This window comes from Petromyzon marinus, chromosome 32, assembly GCF_048934315.1.
Source record: "Petromyzon marinus isolate PM22_M1 ecotype Great Lakes invasive population chromosome 32, UKy_Petmar_22M1.pri1.0, whole genome shotgun sequence".
NCBI lineage: Eukaryota > Metazoa > Chordata > Hyperoartia > Petromyzontiformes > Petromyzontidae > Petromyzon > Petromyzon marinus.
Window position 1 is genome coordinate 14196314 of NC_133698.1, and position 21398 is coordinate 14217711.

The 21398-nt window shown below is 54.4% G+C and overlaps 1 protein-coding gene across 1 annotated transcript; it reads left to right on the forward strand.

Annotated features, from left to right (window-relative positions):
* The first annotated feature begins 403 nt into the window (after positions 1-403).
* On the forward strand, positions 404-20577 carry LOC116948230 (coxsackievirus and adenovirus receptor homolog). Its single transcript, XM_032964726.2, has 7 exons — positions 404-788; positions 14965-15131; positions 15307-15505; positions 16156-16305; positions 16682-16804; positions 16944-17091; positions 18050-20577. The coding sequence occupies exons 1-7, from the start codon at positions 728-730 to the stop codon at positions 18660-18662; spliced, it is 1461 nt and encodes a 486-aa protein (XP_032820617.2). The 5' UTR covers positions 404-727; the 3' UTR covers positions 18663-20577.
* Positions 20578-21398: the final 821 nt, after the last annotated feature.

Genomic DNA, 21398 nt, shown 5'->3' on the forward strand with positions numbered 1-21398 from the left:
GGTCCGGGGGGAGGGGGGCGGAGGGCTCAAGGGGGTGCCCCGCCCTTCTAACTCTTAAGCCCCGCCTCTCCAAGGCGACTTGCCACCTGTTCCAGGCATTCCCGGTATCGTCCATGACTCGGTAATCTTGGGGAAATCTGTAAGTCGTCCCAAAGACACGAAAAGCCGCCCAGGATTGTGTCAGTTGCGTAATAATAATGGCGGCTATACACCACTGAAGACGTTTCAATGCAGCTGTTCCCCTCTTTAGCTATTGTGAGAGATATTCTCACGAAACACCCCAGAATCGTAGATCTCAAAGGTGGCAACTTTAACTTCAACTCCCTCAAAACGCGCCCCTCCCTCCTCCTTCCTCAAGCCCCGCCCCTCTCACTCCCCCCGCCCCTCCCCCCCGCCCATATGTTTGGCTTCACTCGAGTGCGCGAGTCCCATGCGCTGCTCCTGTGGCCGCCCTCGCCTGCAGCGTCGTCCCGAACTTCACATCCAGCAACGTCGCCGGCAGTTCCCCGCGACCATCGTCACCAGCAACATCATCGTCGTCGTCAGTTGCCCGAGGAAAGCATCGGCATCGTTATCAAATCCCACTGAACACCATCAACTCAGAGGCTGCATCACCATCAGTTCCACGTGAACTCCATCATCACATCCCCACTGCCATCGCCACCACCTCCAGCATCATTATTGGAGACCCCGTGATCCGTGGAGAGGAGTGGGAGAGTCGGGGATCATGGACGTGCGAGTGGCCCGCGTCTCCCTCCCGATCCTCGTGCTCCTCTCCTTCCTGTCTGGTGAGTGCCGGCGTCTCCGTGGAGGGGTCTCCATCGGGGGTCCCGCTCCCCCACTGCCTCCCTCAGTGAGGGGCGGGGAAGCGGCAGGGATAGGAGTCTGTAGGGGAGAGTGGGAGATGTGGGGGGTATGGATGGAGCTTGTAGTGGTGGTGGCGGCGGTGTTTTGGGGGTCTCATCAGTCAGGCTCGCTTGAATCAATGCTGCTGAACTGCGAGATGTTATTGGGTCTTAATTCGAGGATAAACTCGTGGTTTATATTACTCTGGCTCTATGCTGTGCTCTGACTTCAAGTTGATTTTTGAATCCGAGGTCTCCGTGAGCTTGGTGGGGACCTTGCGCTTTAGCTTCCAGCCGTGCGCTGTCACTGCCATTCATCACGGTGCGTGAGCGTCCCACTCCTCCACCTCGTCCCGCTCCTCCACCTCGTCCCGCTCCTCCACCTCGTCCCGCTCCACCTCCTCGTCCCGCTCCACCTCCTCGTCCCGCTCCTCCACCTCGTCCCGCTCCTCCACCTCGTCTCGCTCCTCCACCTCGTCTCGCTCCTCCACCTCGTCCCGCTCCACCTCGTTCCACTCCTCGCCCCCCTCCTCCTCGTCCTGTCTGGGTGTGGAATCCCATGCTCAGCGAGGCGAGTGATTCCCGTCCCGGCCTCGGAGCTCACGAAGCCGAGTTCAGGTCCCTCTCTCGCCACTGCGATGCAGCGAACCCGGCCCAGGTGGCTCCTGGGTCGAGCGAGCGGCGACCCGCGAGTGGAAGGCTGCGAGTTCAACTCCTGTTTGGGGGCCGTTCACTCTTAGCCCATCGTCACTCCGTCTGTGGCCGATGAAATAGGTACTACATTGTGGGGGAAGATCAGAAGTGGCCGTCCTATATATATAAAATTCCTATCCTGCCGGCCATATGAATGTGGAATGCACACTACTGGCCGAGTGAGCATGGTTGTGACCAGGAGATGTGCGCCCTATGCCTCAATGCTGATGATGTGCGCGTGAGGCTGCTGCTGATGATGAGTTGGGGGACTGCTCTCTCTCTCTCGGCCTCTCTCGTTCCAGCAGTGCATACACAGGCGACTCCCTCGGCCAGAATTTCGGCTTTCCGAGCCAAAGAGTTGCCACGCAGCATTTGTTTTATGCATGAAAACACGGATGGGGTTTGCCTTCCCGGAGTCTCGGCAGCGCCGAGACATTGTTAAACCGATGTCAATGTGACACATTAATTGTTAATGCACACGGCTGTCAAATCATCATGATCTCCTCCACATTGTAATAATCACTATCATTATTATACTGTATCCCCATAATCATTATCATCTCTCCATCCTCCTCAGTCATCATCATCAGCTGTAACTGCTGCAGCTGATATCTTCCCGCGCTATTTCTTACCGGTTTCGTGGTGTGTATATCACGTGGTGTGTATACCCCGTGGTGTGTATATCACGTGGTGTGTATACCCCGTGGTGTGTGTACCCCGTGGTGTGTGTACCCCGTGGTGTGTGTACCCCGTGGTGTGTGTACCCCGTGGTGTGTGTACCCCGTGGTGTGTGTACCCCGTGGTGTGTGTACCCCGTGGTGTGTGTACCCCGTGGTGTGTGTACCCCGTGGTGTGTGTACCCCGTGGTGTGTGTACCCCGTGGTGTGTGTACCCCGTGGTGTGTGTACCCCGTGGTGTGTGTACCCCGTGGTGTGTGTACCCCGTGGTGTGTGTACCCCGTGGTGTGTGTACCCCGTGGTGTGTGTACCCCGTGGTGTGTGTACCCCGTGGTGTGTGTACCCCGTGGTGTGTGTACCCCGTGGTGTGTGTACCCCGTGGTGTGTGTACCCCGTGGTGTGTGTACCCCGTGGTGTGTGTACCCCGTGGTGTGTGTACCCCGTGGTGTGTGTACCCCGTGGTGTGTGTATCACGTGGTGTGTGTATCACGTGGTGTGTGTATTAGTGTGTGTACCCTGTGGTGTGTGTGTGTATTAGTGTGTGTACCCCTATTGCTCAACCACGTTATGTATGCTGATGATTTGGTAATAGCTGCTCATTCAGAGGAGGAGTTGGAGAAGCTGCTGCTGAGACTGGAGCGTGCCACTAAGAGAATGGGGCCTTACCATCAGCCCCACCAAAACTAAGCACCTGCCTGGGTATTTTGTACCATCGGACACTCCACCCCCACAACTCCCAATCGGTGATGGGGCAGTTGTGGAGAGAGTGGAGAGTTTCCCATACCTGGGAAGTGTGCTTATGACCGGCTCCAGTTTAACAGCAGAGGTCTCACTCCGAATCAGTCGAGCGGCAATATCTTTTCATCGGTTCCGTAACGCTGTGTGGAAGCTACCTGGTCTGTCGCTCCACTAAGCTTCAGGTCTTCTCGGCCACGGTCATTCCCTCCCTTCTCTACGCTTGCGAAACGTGGACCCCCCTAATGGAACACCTTTGCCGGTTAGAAACATTTAGGCTGGCCTGCCTACGATCCATCCTGGGTTTAACCAGACTGGATTGTGTGAGGATCTCACAAAGCCTTGAAAGATCTGGGCAAGGTCCCATCGGTGAGCTCCTCCGGCAGGCAAGGCTGCGTTGGCTGGGTCATGTAGCCCGCATGCCCAGCCACCGCATGCCGAAACAGCTTTTGTTCGGCCGGATCGAGGGGGCTAAACGGGCGCGGCACGGGCTAGAGAAGAGATGGAGTGATGTGGTACAGGAGGACGTGGAGCTGAGTGGACTTGCCGATGACTGGTACCAGCGGTGTCAAGATCGGCCTCTGTGGAGGAGGCTCGTGAAGGACGCTACTGGGCAGCTGGAGGCAGTCGCCCTCCAACAACAACGGAGGGCGGAGGAGCGACGCTCACAACAACGAGCGGAGCGCCGGGTGGCTAAAGCACAGCAGGTTGGCACAGTAGGGGGCACAGGTGGTGCATCAGCCAGTCATCTCAGTCAGTCGACCCGTGGCACCTGGGTCTGCCCCGTGACCTCCAACCAGCGGGCGTTCGACACTCCACGTGGCCTCAAGGTGCACATGTCCTGGCACAAGCGTCGTGGTGACGTCACCGCCACTTAGTGGCGAATGGCGGTTGTTGTTGTGTGTGTATTAGTGTGTGTGTGTATTAGTGTGTGTGTTAGTGTGTGTATTAGTGTGTGTACCCCGTGGTGTGTGTGTGTATATTTGTGTGTGTGTGTGTATATTAGTTAGTGTGTGTGTATATTAGTTAGTGTGTGTGTGTATATTAGTGTGTGTGTGTATTAGTGTGTGTGTGTGTATTAGTGTGTGTGTGTGTATTAGTGTGTGTGTGTGTATTAGTGTGTGTGTGTGTATTAGTGTGTGTGTGTGTATTAGTGTGTGTATATTAGTGTGTGTGAGTGTGTGTGTATATTAGTGTGTGTATATTAGTGTGTGTGTGTGTGTATATTAGTGTGTGTGTATATTAGTGTGTGTGTGTGTATTAGTGTGTGTATATTAGTGTGTGTGAGTGTGTGTGTATATTAGTGTGTGTGTGTGTATTAGTGTGTGTGTGTGTATTAGTGTGTGTGTGTATTAGTGTGTGTATATTAGTGTGTGTGAGTGTGTGTGTATATTAGTGTGTGTGTATATTAGTGTGTGTGTATATTAGTGTGTGTGTGTGTGTATTAGTGTGTGTGTGTGTATTAGTGTGTGTATATTAGTGTGAGTGTGTGTGTATATTAGTGTGAGTGTGTGTGTATATTAGTGTGTGTGTGTGTGTATATTAGTGTGTGTGTGTGTGTATATTAGTGTGTGTGTATTAGTGTGTGTACCCCCAAAGCTTGTGTGACGACACCTCTCAGCGAGGGGCGCACAACGAATATCGCGCTGTGTGAAGATGCAAGTTCAACAATAACAGCATTGTACTACAGCCCGGCAACCCACTACGCTCATCGGGAGGTTGTGACCACACACTTCTTCTTCTTCTTCTCAGTCTTAGAAGGGCACATGCATGGTGCGGTCTGTAGTAAACATCAACACCGGGGAGACAAAGGCGGCCGGGCAGGCGTGGGGTTGGCCTCACACCGTCATAGCTGGCGCCCCGAGCCGACCTCCATAGGTGCTGCTCGCTAACAGCAGCACTTGCCCCAAGGGTCTGCCAAATGTTACACGGGGAGCCTTTGTCTTAGTCCATACTTCCCCACGTAGGTCACTGCGGTTCTTGTGGAGGAGGCGGCGGTGGCTGGTTGCTGGGTGGTCATCATGACACCACCGCCGTGGCAGCTACCTCCGTTTCTCTTCTCTATACAGTCTATAAATATACTGTATATGACGTGTTTTTATAGAATGTATTGATGATGTTGCATTCCTCGGTCGCGGTGATTAGAAATGTGCGTCCGTGACTGCGAGCCGAGGTGTGGAGGCGACGGGCGTGGTGAGGGAGTTATTTAACCTCTACATTTAGCAATGACTCAGCCACCAACAAGAGCACAGACCCGTCAACATCTCATCGATAATGTTCGCGATGAGACGATGGCATCCGTGGAATCCCACGGGATGATTCTGCCCTCCCTCCCCGCCAATCGTCATTTCCCCCGCGAATTATTCATTTTGCCGCCAAATTATTATCAGTATTTAATAAAGAAACGCATCTCAACTCGACTTGAAAAATAATAGGGTGGAGAAGAAGGGACTTACCATTTACACGCACGCAAAAATAACATAAAAATGTTTTAATGAGGAAAATATTATATTCACAGTGGGTTATTTTTACCTCGATGAACAGTCCTAGCTTCTACAAAGGTCGTCGTCAACAGCACCATATCCAACAACGAGGCTTAATGGTCATTATGTGCTGCGTATTCTTTGTTTTTTTCGGTAAAGTCACGAAGATAGTAAAAATAATAAAAAAGTGAAGAACTAACTTTTTAAAGTATTTTTTTTCGATCTTCGTGACGAATAAAAAACTAAAAAGAAAGTGAATAACTTTATCTTATTTGGTTCTTTCGGTAAAGTCACGTAGAATGAGAATATAATAATAAATTGATAAAATAAAATAACACAATAATATTCTCACGACGTTTCGGCCACAACACAAGCGGCCTTCATCAGGTGAAGGGACGAGACTGTCTGGTAGGACAGCGCTGGAGTGAAAAAAGCCACGTTCAGATCACGACCTTTAAGCTGTGTCAGAAGAAACAAAGCGCCTTGACAAAGGAATTAGCATATAATTTAGCATTGAAATGGCCGAGTGATTAGCTTGTGACTGGTCACAGAAATGGCTATGTTAAAGTTAAAGCATACACATCCGCAGAGGCACCCCTTGACAAAGGAATTAGCATAGAATTTAGCATTGAAATAGCTAAGTTAAAGCATACACATCCGCAGAGGCACCCCTTGACAAAGGAATTAGCATAGAATTTAGCATTGAAATAGCTGAGTGATTAGCTTGTAACTGGTCACAGAAATAGCTATGTTTAAAGTCAGAGCATACACATTCACCGAGGCACCTAAAGGAATTAGCATAGAATTTAGCATTGAAATAGCTGAGTGATTAGCTTGTAACTGGTCACAGAAATAGCTATGTTTAAAGTCAGAGCATACACATTCACCGAGGCACCTAGTACTAGGTGACCAGTTACAAGCTAATCACTCAGCTATTTCAATGCTAAATTCTATGCTAATTCCTTTGTCAAGGGGTGCCTCTGCGGATGTGTATGCTTTAACTTAGCTATTTCAATGCTAAATTCTATGCTAATTCCTTTGTCAAGGGTGCCTCTGCGGATGTGTATGCTTTAACTTTAACATAGCCATTTCTGTGACCAGTTACAAGCTAATCACTCGGCCATTTCAATGCTAAATTATATGCTAATTCCTTTGTCAAGGCGCTTTGTTTCTTCTGACACAACTTAAAGGTCGTGATCTGAACGTGGCTTTTTTCACTCCAGCGCTGTCCTACCAGACAGTCTCGTCCCTTCACCTGATGAAGGCCGCTTGTGTTGTGGCCGAAACGTCGTGAGAATATTATTGTGTTATTTTATTTTATCAATTTATTATTTAATTCTCATTCTACGTGACTTCACCGAAAGAACCAAAGAAGATGAATCCTTGCAGTCACGAAAGCTTTAAATCGAAATTGAATAACTTTAATTTACTATAATTTTTTCTATCTACGTGACTTTACCGAAAGAACCAAAAAAAATTAATTCCTGCAGTCACGAAAGTTTAAAGTGAAAATGTACGTGCTGCGTGTTTTTACGGCGAGCGAAGCCCCTGGGAGAGAGCTCTCTGTGTCTAACACAGGGAGAGAGCTCTCTGTGTCTAACACAGGGAGAGAGCTCTCTGTGTCTAACACAGGGAGAGAGCTCTCTGTGTCTAACACAGGGAGAGAGCTCTCTGTGTCTAACACAGGGAGAGAGCTCTCTGTGTCTAACACAGGGAGAGAGCTCTCTGTGTCTAACACAGGGAGAGAGCTCTCTGTGTCTAACACAGGGAGAGAGCTCTCTGTGTCTAACACAGGGAGAGAGCTCTCTGTGTCTAACACAGGGAGAGAGCTCTCTGTGTCTAACACAGGGAGAGAGCTCTCTGTGCCTAACACAGGGAGAGAGCTCTCTGTGCCTAACACAGGGAGAGAGCTCTCTGTGCCTAACACAGGGAGAGAGCTCTCTGTGCCTAACACAGGGAGAGAGCTCTCTGTGTCTAACACAGGGAGAGAGCTCTCTGTGCCTAACACAGGGAGAGAGCTCCTCGCTTCTCGACACCTCCACAGCGACGCGAATGTGTTTGTCCCGTTGTGCATCAGTATCATAGGTACCCGGTACTTTCTGGTAAATAAGTCCCTAACTAGGCTCTGTGATTTACAATAACTTCGTTGCCACGGCCATGATCACCACCACCACCACCAACTAATACAATAATCTCTCTCATCATCACATCATTATCATCACATCATTCATTATCACCACATCATTCATTATCACCACCATCTTCACTATAATAATCATCGCATCATTCATAATCATAACCACAATCCCCTATACCTCCATCACGGCCAACACCACCATACCATCATCATCAACCACAGCCACAATCAGCAACATCATCACAACCATCATCCCCACTCATAACATCATCATCGGCATCATTTCTCCCAAGTTAATAAAATTACAACTCGGCACATTAGCCAAAAAGACTGAGAAATAACATAAATAGGTGACGTTTCGGGCAACGACCCTTCATAGCGCAGAGAGGCCAGATGAATCAAGCGAGATCTCTGGCCTACGAGATATCTACCGCTTACATTTCCCTTCAAAGCCACGCAGCGTTACTGACGAATGCGCGCAGTTGGTTTTTGTTCCCTGTGCCAGGGCACCACTGCCATCGCAGCAGCACACCACAGATATTATGATCAATAATTAAAGTGCAAAACTGCGTGCAGTCAGCCGTAGCTGCGCTCAAGATAGGCTGACCCCGCCACTAGAATGTGGATTTTTTTCTCCACCCCTGACTGGGTACCCCCCTGGGCCCCCGTTGCCCCTCCCTACCCCCCCCCCTTACCCCCGAGCCCCCCCCCTCCCTACCCCCGAGCCCCCCCCCCGCTCCACTAAACCGGTTCCCCCAGATGCCGGGCCCAGACCGGTCCGTGCTGAAGTCCGCGCCACATGGAGACCCGCGTCGTCTTGCTGCTGCTGCTGTTGTTGTTGTCATTCTTGTGCTGGAATTCTCTCTCTCGCCTTTGGAATCTCCGGCCTCTCACCACGCTTGTGTGGTTACCCCCCCCCCCCCCCCCGTTGCTATGCAAGTATGTGGTTACCATAGTGACCGTACGGCTGTGTGGTTACCCCCCCCCCCCCCAATTACCGTGCAGCATTGGGGAGACAAAGGCGGCCGGGCGTGCCGTGCTGGCTTTGATGGATGCTGACCGACATCCCTTACCGTAACAGCATGCGAGTGGTGTAGCAGGGATGGTTGTCTCTGTGTGTGCTGAGCGTGTGAGTGAGGTGTGTGACGTGGGTTGTTAGCCCGGGGGTCATGTTCCTTATAATCTTTACACCCAGGCCAAACACCACACCCTCACCACCCCCTCGCCTCCACCTACTCATCAACACCTACCATCACCGCCTCATCACCATCACCCTCACCATCACCCTCACCGCCCCCTCACCCTCACCATCACCCTTACCGCCCCCTCACCATCACCCTTACCGCCCCCTCACCATCACCCTCACCGCCCCCTCACCCTCACCGCCTCCTCACCATCACCCTTACCGCCCCCTCACCGTCCCTCTCACCATCACCCTCACCGCCTTCTCGGCGTCACCCTCACCGTCCCTCTCACCATCACCCTCACCGCCGCCTCACCATCACCCTCACCGTCCCTCTCACCATCACCCTCACCATCCCTCTCACCATCACCCTCACCGTCCCTCTCACCATCACCCTCACCATCACCCTCACCGCCTCCTCACCGTCCCCCTCACCATCACCCTCACCGCCTCCTCACCATCACCCTCACCGCCTCCTCACCATCACCCTCACCGCCCCCTCACCATCACCCTCACCGCCCCCTCACCATCACCCTCACCGCCCCCTCACTATCACCCTCACAGCCTCCTCACCGTCCCCCTCACCATCACCCTCACCGCCTCCTCACCATCACCCTCACCGCCTCCTCACCATCACCCTCACCGCCCCCTCACCATCACCCTCACCGCCCCCTCACTATCACCCTCACCGCCTCCTCACCATCACCCTCACCGCCTCCTCACCATCACCCTCACCGCCTCCTCACCATCACCCTCACCGCCCCCTCACCATCACCCTCACCGCCTCCTCACCATCACCCTCACCGCCTCCTCACCATCACTCTCACCGCCTCCTCACCATCACCACCGCCTCCTCACCATCACCCTCACCGCCCCCTCACTATCACCCTCACCGCCTCCTCACCGTCCCCCTCACCATCACCCTCACCGCCTCCTCACCATCACCCTCACCGCCTCCTCACCATCACCCTCACCGCCTCCTCACCATCACCCTCACCGCCTCCTCACCATCACCCTCACCGCCTCCTCACCATCACCCTCACCGCCTCCTCACCATCACCCTCACCGCCTCCTCACCATCACCCTCACCGCCTCACGACCCCCTGCCCTTTGGAACCACGCTCATTCCCTCTCTGCTCGTTCTAGCGAGATCTCATCCGCATGAATATACACGAGTAAACACAGACACACACACAGATACAGACACAGATATACACACACACAGAGATGCACACGGAGAAACATAACCAGATACACAGATAGGGAGATGCACGCGCAGATACTCAATGGATACATAGAGATGCATACAGAGAAACAAACGCAAAGATGCACACACAGGCACACCCAGACATGCACACAAGGAGACAGACACACACACAACCACAGGTGCACAAAGTCTCGCAGGTACTCCGACTCGCGCACATAAAGGAGCCCCCAGTTGCACCATCACCACCATCACCACCACCACGCACTCGGCTGAGTAGAAGAGACTTGGGTTGCGACTCGTTTCCCCGTCACGGCTCAAGGCACGGGCAGCACAGACGGGACGGGCAGCACAGACGGCACAGACGGGCCGGGCGTGGTGCCGGACACCCCCACCACCACCCCCTCGTGAGCCGTGCAAAGGTGCTCGCTAACAGCACTTTCCCGTCAAGGCTACACGGGGGATCTTTGTCTAAGTGGGTCGGGTGGTGATGGCTGTGCTGCTGCACGTGGCTGTCTGCTCCAGCGCTGTGCAGGCAGCAGCAGTGTGGGTTGGTGGGTCACACACAGATGGGTTGTGAAACTCCCTTCCTGTGGACGTCGAAGAGGAGCCGTACCCTGGCTCCTCGCCAGGAGAAGGCGGTACAGCAAATAGACTACTCTCCATCTGTGTCCATCTGTACGGGGATGGGTTTTCCCGGGTGCTCCAGGTTTAGCCCGCATGTGAAATAACAAACACAAGTGTCATCGTTAATTGTCCGACAGCATCTTACAAGTCAACACCCCAAGTCGCAGCATCAGCGGCAGGACCCTCCTGAGAGAGTCACACGGCTCGGTTTGGCTCTCCTGGATCATTGATTGAACATTAGTAAAGTGTGTCACGCATTTCGTGTATCTTGATACTGTGTGTGCTATGTTTGTGGTTTGTGTATATTGTGTGCGCTATGCGTGCCTCCTATACAGTATATATATATGCTATGTGTATTTTACTTTGTGTTCGTTCTGTGTATAGATGTATATACTATGTGTAATGTGAGAGTGTATACTCTATGCTATGTGTGTCTTCTCTATATATGTATATATGCTATATGTGTGCTATGTATTGGTGTTGCGTATTGGTATATATGTGCCGTGTGTGTTGCTACCCACGTGTATTGTTCTTTGTGTGTGTGTGTACTGTGTGTTCTCTATGTGGGTCACGCCTGTGTCTCGCGTGCTCGTGCTGATGCTGAGAGTCGTGATGCCTCCGGGGTTAAATTCTCAGCCAACTCAATATCTAAGGATTATTTTCCGCGTGACAAACAGTAACATAAGCACCACCACAGAGATGACGCCCACACCAAGAGGGCACCACCACAGAGGTGACACCCACAGAGAAATGGCACCGAAGACGTCACTTCATCTCGGAGCACGGAGACTAGAATGTGTCACAGGGAACAGGGGTGTGGTGGGGGGGACGAGGACAGGGCGGGGCTTTATGATACATCTCTTGGAGAAATGTGGAGAATGTGTACTGGCCTAACTGGCTATGCGTAAAGATATATGCGTGTGTGTGTAAGCAGAACTATGTTGTGCACCCACACGTAAACAAGAATGTCGTTTCAATGCATCGTCCTATCGTCTCTTCACAGCCGTTATCATCTGGCAGCAGTTGTTTTTAAACGTCTGGGTCACAGCAGAGTCAGGCCTGTTAAACAAATGCTGCTGGTGTTACTTCATCATCACCACCACCACAAGAATCATCATCGTAGTAGCCACCGGGTGGGTAATTCAGCAGGTGAATGTGCGAGTGGGCCATGTGTTAAGGTCTCCACGTGTGTGTTGTGTGGACCCTGGGAGAGACTCGTTCTGAGATTGGAACAACAATACAATCCCCCTCGATCAATCGAGTGACGATGTACAACAACCGCCATTCGCCACTAAGTGGCGGTGACGTCACCACGATGTACGGACACACATACACACACACTTGTGTGCGTGCAGGTGTGTGTGTACACAGACACACGTGTGCGTGCAGGTGTGTACGCAAAGTGAAGTGTGGGGTGGTGTATGTGTGCGCGTGTGGGGTGGTGTATGTGTGCGCGCGTGTGGGGTGGTGTATGTGTGCGCTCGTGTGGGGTGGTGTATGTGTGCGCGCGTGTGGGGTGGTGTATGTGTGCGCTCGTGTGGGGTGGTGTATGTGTGCGCTCGTGTGGGGTGGTGTATGTGTGCGCGCGTGTGGGGTGGTGTATGTGTGCGCGCGTGTGGGGTGGTGTACGTGTGTGCGCGCGTGTGGGGTGGTGTACGTGTGTGCGCGTGTGTGGGGTGGTGTATGTGTGCGCGTGTGTGGGGTGGTGTATGTGTGCGCGCGTGTGGGGTGGTGTATGTGTGCGCGCGTGTGGGGTGGTGTATGTGTGCGCTCGTGTGGGGTGGTGTACGTGTGTGCGCGTGTGTGGGGTGGTGTATGTGTGCGCTCGTGTGGGGTGGTGTATGTGTGCGCTCGTGTGGGGTGGTGTATGTGTGCGCTCGTGTGGGGTGGTGTATGTGTGCGCTCGTGTGGGGTGGTGTATGTGTGCGCGCGTGTGGGGTGGTGTATGTGTGCGCGCGTGTGGGGTGGTGTATGTGTGCGCTCGTGTGGGGTGGTGTATGTGTGCGCTCGTGTGGGGTGGTGTATGTGTGCGCGCGTGTGGGGTGGTGTACGTGTGCGCGCGTGTGGGGTGGTGTACGTGTGCGCGCGTGTGGGGTGGTGTACGTGTGCGCGCGTGTGGGGTGGTGTACGTGTGTGCGCGTGTGGGGTGGTGTATGTGTGCGCGCGTGTGGGGTGGTGTATGTGTGCGCGCGTGTGGGGTGGTGTACGTGTGTGCGTGTGTGCGCGTGTGCGCGCGTGTGGGGTGGTGTACGTGTGTGCGCGTGTGTGGGGTGGTGTATGTGTGCGCGTGTGTGGGGTGGTGTATGTGTGCGCTCGTGTGGGGTGGTGTATGTGTGCGCTCGTGTGGGGTGGTGTATGTGTGCGCTCGTGTGGGGTGGTGTATGTGTGCGCTCGTGTGGGGTGGTGTATGTGTGCTCGTGTGGGGTGGTGTATGTGTGCGCGCGTGTGGGGTGGTGTATGTGTGCGCGCGTGTGGGGTGGTGTACGTGTGTGCGCGTGTGCGCGCGTGTGGGGTGGTGTACGTGTGTGCGCGTGTGTGGGGTGGTGTATGTGTGCGCGTGTGTGGGGTGGTGTATGTGTGCGCGCGTGTGGGGTGGTGTATGTGTGCGCGCGTGTGGGGTGGTGTATGTGTGCGCTCGTGTGGGGTGGTGTACGTGTGTGCGCTCGTGTGTGGGGTGGTGTATGTGTGCGCTCGTGTGGGGTGGTGTATGTGTGCGCTCGTGTGGGGTGGTGTATGTGTGCGCTCGTGTGGGGTGGTGTATGTGTGCGCTCGTGTGGGGTGGTGTATGTGTGCTCGTGTGGGGTGGTGTATGTGTGCGCGCGTGTGGGGTGGTGTATGTGTGCGCTCGTGTGGGGTGGTGTATGTGTGCGCTCGTGTGGGGTGGTGTATGTGTGCGCGCGTGTGGGGTGGTGTATGTGTGCGCTCGTGTGGGGTGGTGTATGTGTGCGCGCGTGTGGGGTGGTGTACGTGTGCGCGCGTGTGGGGTGGTGTACGTGTGTGCGCGTGTGGGGTGGTGTATGTGTGCGCGCGTGTGGGGTGGTGTACGTGTGCGCGCGTGTGGGGTGGTGTATGTGTGCGCGCGTGTGGGGTGGTGTATGTGTGCGCGCGTGTGGGGTGGTGTATGTGTGCGCGCGTGTGGGGTGGTGTACGTGTGTGCGCGTGTGCGCGCGTGTGGGGTGGTGTACGTGTGTGCGCGTGTGTGGGGTGGTGTATGTGTGCGCGTGTGTGGGGTGGTGTATGTGTGCGCTCGTGTGGGGTGGTGTATGTGTGCGCTCGTGTGGGGTGGTGTATGTGTGCGCTCGTGTGGGGTGGTGTATGTGTGCGCGCGTGTGGGGTGGTGTATGTGTGCGCGCGTGTGGGGTGGTGTATGTGTGCGCGCGTGTGGGGTGGTGTATGTGTGCGCGCGTGTGGGGTGGTGTACGTGTGTGCGCGTGTGCGCGCGTGTGGGGTGGTGTACGTGTGTGCGCGTGTGTGGGGTGGTGTATGTGTGCGCGTGTGTGGGGTGGTGTATGTGTGCGCTCGTGTGGGGTGGTGTATGTGTGCGCTCGTGTGGGGTGGTGTATGTGTGCGCTCGTGTGGGGTGGTGTATGTGTGCTCGTGTGGGGTGGTGTATGTGTGCGCGCGTGTGGGGTGGTGTATGTGTGCGCGCGTGTGGGGTGGTGTATGTGTGCGCTCGTGTGGGGTGGTGTATGTGTGCGCGTGTGTGGGGTGGTGTATGTGTGCGCTCGTGTGGGGTGGTGTATGTGTGCGCGCGTGTGGGGTGGTGTATGTGTGCGCGCGTGTGGGGTGGTGTATGTGTGCGCGCGTGTGGGGTGGTGTATGTGTGCGCGCGTGTGGGGTGGTGTATGTGTGCGCTCGTGTGGGGTGGTGTACGTGTGTGCGCGCGTGTGGGGTGGTGTATGTGTGCGCGTGTGTGGGGTGGTGTATGTGCGCTCGTGTGGGGTGGTGTATGTGTGCTCGTGTGGGGTGGTGTATGTGTGCTCGTGTGGGGTGGTGTATGTGTGCGCTCGTGTGGGGTGGTGTATGTGTGCGCTCGTGTGGGGTGGTGTATGTGTGCGCTCGTGTGGGGTGGTGTATGTGTGTGCGCGTGTGTGGGGTGGTGTATGTGTGCGCTCGTGTGGGGTGGTGTATGTGTGCTCGTGTGGGGTGGTGTATGTGTGCTCGTGTGGGGTGGTGTATGTGTGCTCGTGTGGGGTGGTGTATGTGTGTGCGCTCGGCCTCAAATTGGTACTGGGGAGGTGACAGAGGCAGCCAGGCGTGGTTCTCGCCACCCACACCCCCCTCGTATGCCGTGCCGGCCTTCATAGGTGCTGCTCGCTCACAGCACTTGGCCCAACAGTCTGTCATGGCTATACGGGGGACCTTTGTGTGCGCTCGCAGGCCGCTGCGTGTGCGTGACGGTGACGACGGCGACCCCGCGTGTGGAGCGCGCCATGGGCCAAGTGGCGGCGCTCGACTGCAGCTTCACGGTGGACGCGGGCGACACGGGCGTTCTCGACGTGGAGTGGACCATCGATAACCCCGACACCAACCAGAGGGACAGCATGGTACCCCCGTGCCCCCACCCATTTCGTCTCCCCCCTCGCACACGTAGCCCTACCCCCTTACTCCCATGCATACCTCTGCACGCATACCCCTGCACGCATACCCCAAGGCCAACTAACCCACGTGTACTCTCTATCCCCCCCCCCCACCGCCCACCCTCGGGAACCCCCTGGTCAGGTGATATCCAGCCAGGGGGGCGAGGTGTTCACCCAGATGGCGTCGCTGCGCGGGCGCGTGTCGTTTGCGGGCAACGTGGCGCAGGGCAACGCGACGGTGCTCATCGCGTCGCTGCAAGCGGGCGACAGCGCCACCTACGAGTGCAAAGTGAAGAAGGCGCCGGGCATCGACCGGCAGCGCATCCAGCTCAGTGTGCTCGGTATGGCGGCCACGGGGACCCACGGGGACCCACGGGACCCACGGGGACCCACGGGGACCCACAGGAGGGGGGAAACGGTGGTTGTTGTACCCATCCGTCTGTGTTGTTGGCACAGTCGGGGGCACAGGTGGTGCATCGGCTAGTCATCTCAGTGAACCCATGGCACCTGGGCCTGTCCCGTGACCTGCCAGCGGGCGTTCGACACTTCACGTGGCCTGAACGTGCACATAGCCTGGCACAGCGCCGTGGTGATGTCGCCGCCACTTCGTGGCGAATGGCGATTGTTGCTGTTGTGTGTATGTGTGTACATGTGGGGAGCGGTAGTGTCACAGTCAGTGCACTGTGCTGCAAACTTGACGACCCAAGTTCGATTCCTGCTCATGGCTAACACCAGTGACTATTATCTGAACCGGTCCTGGGCCTCCTCCCCTAGGTCGACTCGGCCTCAAATGAGTACCTGATGCGATTTGTAAACATCGCCACTGGGAAGACAAAGCCAGTCGCGCGTGGTGCTGGCCACCCACCCACCCCCTCGTGTCCTGTGCCGACCTTTATAGGTGCTACTCGCTAACAGCACTTGCCCCAACAATCTGTTAAGGCGTTATGGGGGATCTTTGTCTTTGTGTGCCCATGTACCTGTGTGTGTGCAGCGCGGCCCACGGCACCTACGTGCACAACGGCGGGGGCCTCGGAGCTGGGGAAGGATGTGACGCTGTCCTGCGCCTCCTCCGCGGGTTCCTCGCCGCTCCTCTATGTGTGGGAGCGCGTCGGCGGGGCCCTGCCAGCCAAGGCCACGGCGGGTACGGGGACACGGGGACGGAAACACGCGGAGACACGCGGAGACACGCGGAGACACGGGCAGACGCGGGCAGATGCGGGGAGACATGGGGAGATATGCGGGGACACACAGAGACATCTGGGGACAAGGAGAGACATGGGGAGACATGGGGAGATACGCGAAGACAAGGAGAGACACGGAGACACGGGGAGACACAGGGACCACGGACGTAGGGACGTGGGGGCACAGGGAGACATGCAGGGGCACGGGGAGACACGGTGATACAGGGAGGCACACAGGCATGGGATAGATGGAGATCACGATTGTTGACGATGATAATGTCGAGGTTGAGGATATTGAGGATGATGTTGATGCTATTGATGTCGACGTTGCTGTAGATGCCGTACTGGGGACGCTGATGCTGCGGAACCTGACGCAGGATGACAGTGGCACGTACCGCTGCACCGCACAGAACCGCGTCGGCTCCGAGACGTGCGTCATGGCTGTGGCCATCACTAACAGTGAGTGCCACCATCGCCACCATTACCATCACTCACCATCGCGCACACTGCATCCCTAACATCACCAATGCCGTAACCAACACCAACACCATCACCCATTCGTGACGTGGTGAGGGGGGGCCGTGTTGTGTCTGTGCAGGAACTCTCAGCGCCGGTGCCATCGCTGGTATCGTGCTTGGGGCGCTGGCGCTGCTGGCGTTGCTGCTGCTGCTTCTCCTCTGCTGCTGTTGCTGCTGCCGGCGGAGACGCAAGCGGCGCGAGGAGGAGGAGATCATGAACGAAATCCAGTGAGACGCAACACCGCGTAGGCATGGGGGCACGCACGTGTGGGGAGCGCTCGTGTCGCGGTTAGCGGGCTGCGCTATCAACCCGGTGACCCGAGTTCGATTCCCGCTCATGGCTAAGAACAGGTGACGATTACCTGAACCATTCCTGGGCCCCTCCTCGGTCGACTCAGTCTCAAATTAGTACCTGGTACGGTGTGTAATCATTGCCACTAGGGAGAGAAAGGCAGTCGTGCGTGGTGCTGGCCACCAACCCCCTCGTGTGCCGTGCCGGCCTTCATAGGTGCTCGCTAACAGCACTTGCCCCAACAGGCTGTGTGTGTGAATATGTGTGTGTGTGTCTATGTGTGTGCGTGTCTATATATGTGTCGCTTAATACTGGTAGGAACGAAGTTGTAAACTGAGTGTACCAGCCTGCAATAGATTAATGTGTCCGTCCGTCCGTCCCCTTTCAAAAGCCCCATACTACCGTATACCAGGAAACAATTCCTCATTTTAAAATGCAGTTGTCATTTTTCGGCCCAGCCCTTAACGATTTTATGATACATTGCTCCAAAATGAGCAGATTTCAGTCAATAAGGATTTCACCATTCCATTCCTCTACAGAGGTTAATTTGTCCGAAGAACCCTCAACGATTTTGAGGGCAAAAAGGTGGGAAGACGCTCTCAATTTGCACAATACTGAGTGTACCAGCCTGCAATAGATTAATGTGTCCGTCCGTCCGTCCCCTTTCAATACTTTAACGAAGTGAAATCTCGTGCTGTTGGGTGTAAAATCAGCAATAGACAGTGCAGAGACTTGTCCTACCAGCCCACCCTGCAGGGACCTGTTATATCCCGTAAGAAACGTCGCATCGAATAAATGTGATTGAATTCTACTCGCCTGGACGAACGGAATTGAACGGTGCAACTGCTTTTAGTAGCAATCTGCTAACGGTTCAGTGGGGCTCTGTGTGCGCAGTGAGGACGTGGCGGCTCCGCGCTCCGCGTCCGGCAGCGTGCGCTCCTCCATGGTGTCGGCGATGCCGCCCGACCGCTACACCACCTACTCGTGCCACCCGCCGCGCTACAACCCGCTCTTCGCCGGCTCCATCCGCTCCGCCCTGGGCCTGCGTCCTTCCAGCCGCACCTCGAACCGTTCCTCCGTCGCCGCCTCCAAGTCCGCGCTCCACGCGGCCCACGGCTCCGCCCAGAGCTCCGTGCGCTCCTCCACCACTGGCGCCGCCACCCCCATCGCCGCCACCACCTCCAGGCGAGGAGGCCCTACCGTCTCGTTTGGGCCGGGCCCGGGTCACGCCGTCGCCGCGGGCGACGTCCGTCTCTCCACCATCCCCGAGTCGATGGGGAGCAACGGCAGAGCGGGGGGCGGCGGCGGCGCGGGGGGCTCCATGCTGGGGTACCCCGGGTACTCCGGGGCCCAGCAGGGCACGGCGGGAAGAGGGGGCGGGGGGATCGTCCTGCGTTCGGGTGTTTTGCCGGAGTCCTCGCGCGGGGGGTCCGGGGAGCCCCCTAATGGGTACGCGGCACCTGCCCGCAACGGCGCGGGGAGCAGTCGGGACTTTACCCTCGTGTGACGGGGGTCGGGAGGTGTCAAGTCACCGAGGGGTGTTGGAGAGGTTTGTGCCTGCGTGTGATTTTTAGATCCGTGTGTGCGTGCGTATGTGTGCGCGTGTGTGGGGAGCCATGGCGCAGCGATAAGTGCGCTGCGTCGCCACATGGGAAGACAAAGATGGTTGGGCATGGTGCTGGCCACCCACCCTCTCGTGTGCCGTGCCGGCCTTCATAGGTGCACGCCAACAGCACTTGCCCCAAAAGTCTATTCAGGCTATACGGGGGGGGGGGGGGGGGGTCTTTGTCCTTGTGATTACAAAACACAAATATTTACCCAAATAAACATGGCATGCCCATGAGATGGAGAATCCATGCAGAACGTTTGCAGGGCGGTGCATGACGGTCAAACTGCGCTTTGTGATTCTCAGAGCTGGAACCTTGCCAAATTAAGTCCTGAACACATTTTATTTGATTTATTTTGTCCGCAATAATTTGTGGCCTGGCTGAGACCATCAACTGTCAGAATCTATTTTCTCAGTGATGCCGGCTCAATGCATTGACCCTCCGAGCCACCTGGCCACTGCATCCAACGATGAATACATGGAGAGGGGAAGTTACCATTCTGTGCAGGCAGCTGCCCAGAGATGCTTGTGATTGTTTTATTGTGTATGTGCAGAGTTGTGCATGGGTGTGAGTGTGTGAACTTCTACACGTGTGTATTAGTGTGTGCGTCCATGCTTGTGTGCGGGTGTGATGTTGAGCATACACGCATGGGGGTGCACATGCAGTGTGTGCGTGCACCGATGCGTGCGGTTGTCGAGTGGCTAGTGCGCTGCACTAAAAACCCGACGACCGAGTTCGATTTCCGCTAGCGGCCAACACTGGTGATGATTATCTGAACTGAACCTGGCCCTCCCCTAGGTTGACTTGGCCTAAAATAAGTAGCCGGCGGGATGTGTAAACATCGCCACGAGGGAGACAAAGGCAGCCGGAAGTGGTGGTGGCCACCGGTCCCCATAGTGTGCCGTGCTGGCTGTCATAGGTGCTCAATGACAGCACTTGCTCCAACAGTCTTTTAAGGCAATAAAGGGGATCTTTGTCTTTTGAGTTACACGTGTGTGTGCGTCGGTGCAAATGCGTGTTTGTTACATTCCCAACCACTTCCAAACATTTGACGCGTTTCGAATCCCCTGTGTTTGGAAAAGGGTATGTGGTGGTGGGGATGAGGGTGGTTGTGGAGATTTTAATTCCACTTGTATATGTAACGCGTATGCAACATAGAACATGTATAAGATGTACTCGCGGTTTTGTGTATAACTCGTAGCCTGGCTGTCGGCTCTGTTAACGGTACGGGGTTTGTGGTGCAAGGGGACCCCCCGAAGCAGTGTCAGGGAACAAACCCTATCTTCAACTCTAACCTAGCCCTACCTCTACCCCTAAAAGCCTTTGTGGTACCCAAACCCTTTGCTTCATCTGCATGAGACTATGTATTATGTTACTCTGAAGGGCTGGGAAATCTCACTGGGTATTGCGCTTATTATAATTATTGACTTGTGATTGTTATTAACATTTTAAGTTTAATGATCGCTGGGGTCCTAGGGGGTCTCGTTGTTTGGATAGTGTCGGGTCCCCTGTGCTACAGGAGGGGATGGGTAAAGTTTAGTTTTGCATCTGATCATCACCGGAGGAAGTTTTTTTTTATGGACACATTGTACATATACAGGGCGATCCATTTATAGATATCCCACTTAGATTTGGTACACAAACCTCATTCTGCATTGCAGTCATCGCTCCGTTCCTCTAAGTCCACCATGCTGCACCTTAAAGTGGAACATTTCACAATTATTTTTGCCCAAAAACTGGGCATGCTAACATTCTATGTTTTTGGACAGAGCCATACTTTTTTAAGCTTTATTTTTCAATAAAAGGTGAATTCCTCTGCTGTGTTTAGGTGAACTGTTTATATATATGTAAAAAAGGAAAGTGGGAATCCTCTCCAATGATTTCACTATATATAAAAAGAATTATCCTGGGTAGTAAGTGTTATTTCATAATTGCTTATGCCTAAAAAGTATAGAAAATGGCTATTATTCCCCACAAACTTTGCTTTTGCGACCAGGACAGTGATATTTAGAAATGTACCTATTTTCAATGAGAAAGCGGGCGAATTTGTGTCTTTTCGTTTACATAAAGTCATAAAAAAACATCAATCAAAATTAACATGTATTTATACTAAAGTATACAAAAATGAGTACAAATGATTTAGAAGAGTAGTTTTTCGAGATTTACGATTATACTGTAAATCACTTTCACGAATCAGCCCCCAAATGTAGTTTCCCATCATGTTCTCGTTCTACTGTCCTTGGTAGCGGCGTTCAAAGTCCAGTATATTCTGGTGGAAGAGTTCGCCTTGCTCCTCCAAGTACACTCCCATGTTCTCCTTGAATTTATCAAGATGAGCATGAAGGATATGGACTTTGAGGGACATCCTACAGCCCATTGTGCCATAGTTCTTCATCAGTCTCAACCAGCTCCACACAGTTTTCGACCTTGTTATTGCCCAGGAAGCCACGAACCACTGCGACAAAGCTGTTCCAAGCCGCTTTCTCCTTACTAGTGAGCTTCTTGGGAAATTCATTGCACTCCAGGATCTTCATCTGTGGTCCGATGAAGGCACAGGCTTTGACCTTTGCCTCAGACAGCTTAGGGAAGAAGTTTTTAAGGTACTTTAAGGCTGCAGACTCCTTATCTACAGCTCT